General features: G+C 40.9%; 1 protein-coding gene across 1 annotated transcript in view; it reads left to right on the top strand.

Annotated features, from left to right (window-relative positions):
- The first annotated feature begins 6293 nt into the window (after positions 1–6293).
- The window catches only part of MOV10L1 (Mov10 like RNA helicase 1), an 81777-nt gene continuing 78937 nt past the window's right edge, over positions 6294–9133 (top strand). Inside the window, exons 1-2 of the mRNA XM_077807850.1 lie at positions 6294–6381; positions 7588–7772. Of these exons, the coding sequence (XP_077663976.1) occupies positions 6294–6381; positions 7588–7772 (273 nt within the window). The remainder of the gene's footprint in view (positions 6382–7587; positions 7773–9133) is intronic.

The following is a 9133-nucleotide window of genomic DNA, read 5'->3' as shown; positions in this document are numbered from 1 at the left end:
AACACTTTATAGAGGTAAATATTTTAAAAACCATGAAAATGCAAACTAAAAGCAGATACCAAAAAGTATGGTCTTGTTTTTCTACATCCTTAGGCACATAAGCACTAAAACCACTCTTCGTCTAGTTAGAATTTAATAAATAAAATAATAAACTAATACTACTACTAATAATAATTAATGCTTAGCAGTTTACATTTTCAAAGTACTGTACAAACATTAATTAATTAAGCTCTATACAAGAAGAGAATTTCCTATATCCGTAGTCAACAATACTGTATTGTAGTGTAAATAAGTGTGTATGTCTAAAACACTTTTTTGTTTACACTGTAGTTAATTTTATAAAATTGGATTTAAGAAAGATTTTTAGAAGAAGATTTAGAGCAAAAGAATATTAGCATTTAATGATTTAAGTGTAAACTTTGTAGATATATCTAAAATTAAAATATTTTTTTCTTTTAAACATTACTAAGAGACTGTGAAGATTTTCTAAACATGTTTATTTCCTAATTTTCATTTGGCTTTAGGCATCAACCTCAGAGATCTAAAAATTATATTTAGACTTTAAAATTATTCTGATGGACTCATTTATTCAGAATACTTCAGTTATAATGTATTTTATTGCTTTTTAAAAATGGTATCTAGTAACAATCATTAGGTTTTGTTCACTTCTCTCTTTTCCAATCCATTCTGATGCCTTCAATAATAGATTATTATAATTTATTGTACAGTTTTCAACAGTTAAAAACCTGCGTGCTTACCTTAAATTGAAAAGTTAGTTGTCAGTTTAAAATAGTTTTGTGAGTAGAATTATCTGTACACTTTGTGATATTCTCACTGCTTAGTGATTCATTCTACCGTTGAAAAGTTTGCTCTTCCACTTTGGCTTTCAACAACATCTATTCATACGGAACAAAAGCACAGCAAAAACTGCAGTTAAGCCAGGGAACAGGGTAATGCCTCCTGAATTTTAATGAAGAGAATACACTAGAAGATGACTGTACTATATTCTCATAAGCCTGATTCAAAATCAAACCCATAGGTATGCAAACATTTAAACTTTATGTTTTTCTAAATGAGTGTGCTACATTATAACAGACATTTAAATGAAGTATGTATAATAAATTTAACAAAGTTATATATGTTACCATATCTAATAATAATGTTTTGCCTGGAAGTTCTTTCCAAATAATTTAGTTCTTATTTCACAGGAGAGAGAACACTTGAAAGTATAATGTTTTCTTAAAAAAAGTTTTCAGAGAAAAAGTTTCTGCACTTCAGGGAGTTTAAACCTTAGTTTGCCTCTTTCCAATTAAATTTTTGTGAATATGTTTTGATGACTAAATCCTGGTTTTCTCAGAATGTTCAGATAAACTTTGCACATTTGACTCATATTGGCACTGAGCCTTACAGAACACAGTTTTCGTCAAACAATACAATTAAAATTCTAGCAGGCAACAGTAACATGCAATAGTCATGGTCCAAATGAATCCCTTCTTTCTGCTGATTAGGAAATGAAAAAATACAGGAATGCATCTACCCTGAAGATATTGGCATCATGACAACTTCAGCAATTACTGGGTCTTTTGTACACACTTAAAACTCCACTGTAACCAATAAACAGTTCAAACTGTAGTATATTGAAAAACCAGCACCTTTGAGAGTATGCTTCAAGAACTTCAGAAAAGCCATCACTTTTCAATACGTACTAATATTTAACAGTAAAATCTTCAACAAAAAAGTTGAATATCTGCCACTATTACAAAAAAAAAATCAAATAATTACAATTTGATAATTGTTTTGAACAGACTAAAGACTTAGCAATTCATCATGTATCATTGATGACTGCAGTTTATGTTGAAGCTTAGCACAAATTGGCGCTAAATAATTAATCCTATATTCCTCTTTGTTCATAGAAGAACACTATGCAAATATTTCTACCATCTGTGTCTTTCTCCAATGATAAAATAGATAATAATTGCACAGTGTGATCCTCAATAAAATATTATGGGACTGACAGGTTGCTTCCATTAGTAAGAGAAACTGATAATGAAATTGCGTATTTCTTTGATGTAATCTTGCTTATTTACAAAGACCATACGAAGTCCTCTTTCCCTGAATAAATCAGAAATCAAACAACAGGAGACTGGTTTCATTCGTCACAATTCCAAGCTTCTTTCAGTCAGCACTTTACCTACAAGTTCTCTCTCTTAGCTTTTATGAAAGGTTTATGTTACCAGGGCTTCTCTGGCTCTCCATGAGGCTGCTTTTCTCCATCTCTGTGTCCTTCTGAGTGTTTTTACCTCATCTCTCTCTCACAGGGACACACGCCACTCTTCCAAATCAATGCCTCAGCTCCTGTGTTTGCTCTGTCAGTCTCCAGGGAAGCCCCTTGGGCCACATGGTTCAGCTTCTACTCAGACTTTGCTGGTGTTTTGAGTGGTTTCAGCTATTGTTTCAGCTGCCTGGTTCCATAAAGATGCTTGGTGCTTGATTGTTTCTTACATTTATCCTGAATGAAGGGAGGCTTAAATGAGGTTTTGCCCTATCCCCTACCATAACAATAGTAATCATATTCCAAGATCTTTTTTGCACCTGCCATTCTCCACATAATTTATACTCTGATGGGGATAAAATAGGACATGCATAATTCTCCCTCTCTTTTTTGTGTGTATAAGTCATACAAGCGTTTGGTCTATCTAATGTATGTATTGTACATTTTGTGCTGTCAAGAATACAAATTAATTCTTATTTTATGGCCCTAACAAGTATATTTATAATACTAATAATGATCAAAGGCATCTAGATGAAATTCTGACCTTTTTTACAGCCAAAACATCTTGCAGTAAAACTCTGAGGACAGAGGGCCTGAGAAATTCCATTAAATTCTCTACCTCAGGAGAAAAGATCTTAGGGCTGCAGAAGAAGAAAGGATCCATGGAGAAAGGAAGCTGAAATCTTATGAAGCATCTGCCTCTTCAGTCCTCTTAACTCTGAGTGTGCAGGTTCTTAACACTCCTCCTCCCTGCTGGAGGAATTGAGACAGAATGCAGTGGAAGTTAATTCTATTTCTAATAAGCTTTCCTCAATTGCAATCTCTCAACTTGCATCCAGAGACCCAGTTCAGATCTCCAGACTCTTTGTTGTGACTCCAATGTAAGCTTTTCTGAATTAATGTTTTTTGATATTCAAAACTATCTATGGTCCAATACCAATTTTAACTAATGTAAAGCCTTAGATCAGTTTACACTGTTTAAGATTATCTAAATGTACGGGTTACTGCAAAATGCATTCAGAAAAATACCTATATGAATCTCTTGGGATCCAGAGAAGCTGTGAGTCAAACCCCGCAACTTCTGCTTTTTCTTGCTTTGCAGTGAAGTATTTGCCCTGGAAAAAACTCTATAAGGGCACCCATATGGTTTTTCTTCTTCCCTGTGCCAGTCATGTTCCTCTCTTTAGGAAGCAATCTAGGATCTTGTATTTACTTAATATTTGTATATGTGCAAAAGTGTATTAATTTCCCTTTTGATATGCATTCATGCTTGCCAGATGATCACTTATACTAATATATTTCTTTATTGTATATGGCTATTGGCCTTCTTTTACTACACATAAATAATGAGAATAAATATATTTTGTTTACTTTCTTAATAAGTGATAATATTGTATACAGTTTAAGTATATCAAGTGGTCTAAATCTAATTTCTATTCTTTCTCTCTTGGCAGGAATAAAGTGGAACTGTTTTAATGTTATGAAACACTTAATAAAAGGTTTCAAAGACAACTGCTGTTGTCGATTCATCTTGTATCATACACAAGATGTTTTCAACAATAAACATCACTGCAGCAGTATTTAATGAAGATATGCAGTTCTGCCAAACTTCTCGGTACCACCTACTGTGGAAAGTCTTTTGTTTTAGTTCCTATGTTGCAATTCACCATGGTGTTAAAACAATATAGAGTTCACTGACTCAGCGTAAGAAATATTTGAAGAACACTACGCAATCTCAGTTAAAAAAAAAAGACTGGGAAAAATGCATAATAGAAACTCAAGATACTGAACTAAAAGAACTGATAAAAATATGGTAAGCAGATTCACTAAAATTACTTTTCCCTGGAGTCATTGCAGCTCCTATTTTAGATTACATGGACTGAAAGAAAAACAATGAAGGAAAAATACATATTTTTCCTCCTAAATCTGATTAAGAATATTTGGTCTAAAATTTAATTATGCCAAGTTTCAAAACAAGCAAAAGCAATAATTCTGATAAAATCCTGTAAAATGTAGATGACATGAGAATAAATAATCTATATAATAACATGCTACATTTCTATGCCTATCTTCCCTCAAGGTGTTTATGTACCACTTCTAGTGGATGTAATGACAGACATGCTCAAATGGGCAGGTATATACATCACCCTCAAATGGGCAGGTATATGAACTGGCAGATAAGGGTGCAAACATCCTAGGCACAGTTTAGGGTTGCTAGGCATCCAGTTTTTGACTGGAACTCCCGGTCGAAAAGGGACCCTGGTGACCACTGACCAGGCCACTAAAAGTCCAGTCATCGGCGTAGTGGGGCTAAAGCAGGTTCCCTGCCTGCTCTGGTTTTGAGTGGCTCCCGGAAGCATCTGGCATGTCTAGCTCATCTGGCTCCTAGGCGCAGGGGCGGCCAGTGGGGCTCCGCGTGCTGCCCCTGCCCCAAGCACCAGCTCAGCAGCACCGCAAACCCCTCTTCCCCACCCCAGAGCTCACAACCCCTGTCGGAGCCTTCACTCCCTCTCGCATCCCAACCCTCTGCCCCCAACCTGAGCCTCCTTCTGCACCCAAACTCCCTCCCAGAGCTCGCATCCTGCATCCCCTCCCCCAGGCCAGAGCCCCTTCTGCACCCTGAACCCCTCATTTCTGGCCCCACCCCAGAGCCCACACCCTCAGCTGGAGCCCTCCCCCACTCCCACACACCAACCCCATGCCCCAACTGGGTGAAAGTGAGAATGGGGGAGACCGAGTGAGAGAGGGAGGTGGAATGCGGGGGGGGGGGGGTGCTCTGAGAAGGGGCAGGGCTTCAGGGAAGGGGGTGGCAACCCTAGCACAGTACAAAATTATGAAAAGACAGTTATACGAGCACACCAATGGGAGGGTACAAGGGTATCTTTAGCTCTGTGAAAAGAAAAGGAGTACTAGTGGCACCTTAGAGACTAACCAATTTATTTGAGCATAAGCTTTCGTGAGCTTCAGCTCACTTCATCGGAATGCATCCGATGAAGTGGGCTGTAGCTCACGAAAGCTTATGCTCAAATAAATTGGTTAGTCTCTAAGGTGCCACTAGTACTCCTTTTCTTTTTGCGAATACAGACTAACACGGCTGCTATTCTGAAACCTGTCATTTAGCTCTGTGGTTTCTCCAACATAAGTCCACGCCTGTGATGGAAGGAGACAGGGTTTGGGTCCATCTCCAGTGACCAAGGCACTGCATGTAGTGCTACTCAGCATCCCTCCACCGCACCCTTGACAGCTAGCCAGACCAGCATCTTGTAAATTGTGGCCTCCCCTTCCATGTGCGTCATTGGCCCTGCTCCAGCCAAGGTTCCTGCGACTAGGCCTTGGTATCACTAGAATCTGGAGTTCCTGGCTCATGCCTGCAAATAACAACGGTCCTTCTGGGTCAAGAGTATAGATATGCTGCCTGGTAACACCCACAGGTTTCCTGCCCCTGTGTGCATCATCCCATGGCTGTGGGCAGGCACCCCGAGGCAGGTCAGGAAGTGGGGCACCCTGGGAAGAGGGCAGGATGGCTTGTTCAGAGGTGGTGGTTCCCCAGGGCATGTGAAGAAAGCTCCCCCCGAAGGGAGAAAGATCCACCCCCAACCTTCAGAGCAGGGGGCGGAGCTTGGCTGGCCAACACAGCAGGGAACAACCCTCCTGCCCGGCGCTCCGCGTGCGAGGGGCGGGGCTCCCCTACATGTGACCTCGGGACCTGCACCCCTGCCGCTTCTACCACGGCCTCGGGCTGGGACAAGACAGCCATCGTTAGAACTGAGGCACGCGGAGGCCGCTATTGCGCCTGCGCAAGGTGAGGCTCTCCGTCCGCTCTTTTCCCCCGCAACGGACGGCCGCAGCGCCCGCGTGGGGGAGGGAGGCATGCCGTGCCGTCACGTGACTCCGGAGAGCGGCGACTGAAGCCGGGAGTAGAGCGGGTGGGGGGCGTGAAGCTTCCATCGACGTTCCCAGGCTCGTGCCTAGCTTCGGGAGGCCGCGGGTGGGCGGGCTCGCGCCCCAGTCAGGGCTGGGGATGCTCCAGCTCCTGTCCAGAGCCCTGGCCTACTTCTGGAGGCGGGCAGAAGGGGAGGGGCCCGGAGAGAAGCGGCCGGCGGCCACAGGTATCGCTCCCTGACTCGCCGCAGCCGGGAGTCTAGCGGGCCCTAGCGCAGGCCCGTGAGGCCAACTCCTCTGGGCGCGATGCTCCAGCCCCAGCGGCCTGCGTCACTCGCCTCCCTCTGGGAGCAGGAGTCCCTGGGGCTGGTCAGAGCCGAGGGTGGCTCCAGCCTGTGCCATTTGATGCCAGCAGTGCCTTGTGCTGCGGGCAGGGAGATCCTGTCCCTAACTCTGAGCTGGACAGGCCCCTGGCCTGGCGAGATCTCTGCGGGGCAGAGAGAAGGGGACCTGGTCTTAACCAAGTAACTGTTGTCTGGTTTATTTCAGCATGCGGGTCAACAGAGGTATGGCCTGCCTGCCACAAATCAACTCGTTGTGGCAGCAACACAAAGACACCACCTTTGTTGTGTCACTTCTCTAGTCTTAGGAGGCAGCGCCTAATGGTCTGAGACAGGATAGGGAGTTTTTTGAAGCAAGGATTTTGTTCCAGAGCTCCAGGACAGCCCTTGGCTTGTGTAATTATGGGCTCTCACATCTTTTATCCTTGGTGCCTCAGATTCCCCATCTGGAAATTGGGATAAAAATGTGTAGCCCCTACGTTGCAGGGGTATTATGAAGCTTCCTTTCTGTTTTCAAAGTACAAGATAAAAGGTACTGTTAGAATGTACTTGGTTGGTTTTTTCATACAGACAGTGACTTGAATACATAGAGCAGTATAAACTGTACACTGAAATCTGAGTACAATATTTATATTCCAATTGATTTATTTTATAATTTATGGTAAAAATGGTAAAGTATGCAATTTTTCAATAATAGTGTGCTGTGGCACTTTTGTATTTTTATGTCTGATTTTGTAAGCAAGTAATTTTTAGGTGAGGTGAAACTTGGGGATACACAAGACAAATCAGACTCCTGAAAGGGGTACAGTAGTCTGGAAAGGTTGAGAGCTACTGTCTTAAGTTATTAGAACTATTTTTCAGAATCCAGTTTTATATATTATTTAGGCTGATTGCTTACTGTTCACATTCCTTGCAACTTTGACTTTGAAAATAAATTTCTCAGGTTCTCAGTGTGGCAGTATTTTGGTTGCAAGCACAGTTGGGAATTGTTTCCATTACATGGCATTTATGATAACTACCACAGTTATACATTTTCATCAAAAATTAGTTTTGTTTTTATATAAGCATATAAACATATTTTCCCCCTTTCAGATGATAAAGAGTTAAAAACCGTACAAGGAGTAGTGACAAGATTTTGCCATGATTATGGGATGATAGATGACTTGATTTGCTTCACAAGTGATGCTGTGATGAGCGGTGTGCCACTGAATGTTGGACAGAAAGTCCTTGCTATTGCTGAAGAGGATAAAACATCTAATGGATTGAAGGCGATCAGGGTAAGACATGAATGAGTAGTGCAATTGGTCTAGCATTTTGTGTTATGAACTGCCTTTGTAAGGAAACGTCTCTAAAGATTTTTCTGTCTGGATGATTTCTGAAGTAGGTGTTTTGTATCACTTTTGGTCAGGTTGACTTGTCACAGTGCCTTTAATTATTGGGGTCCCACACTACCAAACTTGCATCCAAAATATTCATTTAACCCTTTTTCCCATTGAAGGTTGTAGGTATGGGCAGGGTAGGGAATGTCCAAAATGCCAGGGAGAAGAGAGGAGGATACATTTAACTGAAATGGTAGCTGGACAATATGTAGGAAACTAAGCCTCCTAACTTTTTTAATTTCAGTGCCTTGGACACGCCAAATGAATTCCCTGTTCCTGACAGGGCCTTACCAAATTCACATGAAAAAACAAATTCTATGAAAAACATGTCATGGCCCGTGAAATCTGGTCTTTCGTGTGCTTTTACCGTATACTATACAGATTTCATGGGAGAGACCAGGGTTTCTCAAATTGGGGGGTCCTGACCCAAAAAAGGGAGTTGCGGGGGGGTCACAAGGTTATTTTAGGGGGTTTCAGTATTGCCATCCTTACTTCTGCACTGACTCCTTTTTGGGTCAGGACCCCTACCATTACACTGAAATTTCAGGTTTAAATAGGTGAAATAATGAAATTTATGATTTTAAAAAATCCTATGACTGTGAAATTGACCAAAAGGGACCGTGAATTTGGTAGGGCCCTACTGATGTCGAAGATTAGGACCTGATCCTGCAACCATTATTTGTGAGAAAAAGGAGTGTTCTTGTGTTTGCAGGATTGGGTCCTTACTTGGCATGTGTTGTAGGATAATACATATATAGATGGCCCTGATTTTGGAAATGGGCATGGGGTTTATGGATTTTTTTTTTTTAAGTGGGATTCTGACTTAGAAATAAAGCAACTGTATAAGAATCATTTTACTGATCGGAAAATGTCATTCAAAATAAAACCAATAGCAAGTAAAAGTATCTTATTGTCTTGTCCCATTACACTGTTTATTAGAGTAACTAAAATGTAAGTAAAATGACAAAACTGTTTCAGTATAAGTTTCCACATGGAGCAGAATAGGAACACATATCTTCCCTTTATTTTATGAGAGTTGGATCAGTATTCCATTTCTTTTCAAATTTTATTTGTTCTTCACCTTCTCCAAAGATGAGTGACACACACTGAAATAAGGTGAAAGCAAATTGGATTAGGAACTACTCCCAATTGATATAAAATAAACCCTGAGACACTCATATCTTATTCAGACCTGGGTATTGTTAATCATTTAGATTACCGAATATTTCTTTAAGGTTGAAAAGTGTATTAGTACCTGT

Source organism: Eretmochelys imbricata, chromosome 1 (genome assembly GCF_965152235.1).
Source record: "Eretmochelys imbricata isolate rEreImb1 chromosome 1, rEreImb1.hap1, whole genome shotgun sequence".
NCBI classification, from domain to species: Eukaryota; Metazoa; Chordata; order Testudines; family Cheloniidae; genus Eretmochelys; species Eretmochelys imbricata.
Note: the sequence above shows the minus strand (reverse complement) of the source record. Positions and strands in the feature narration are given on the sequence as shown.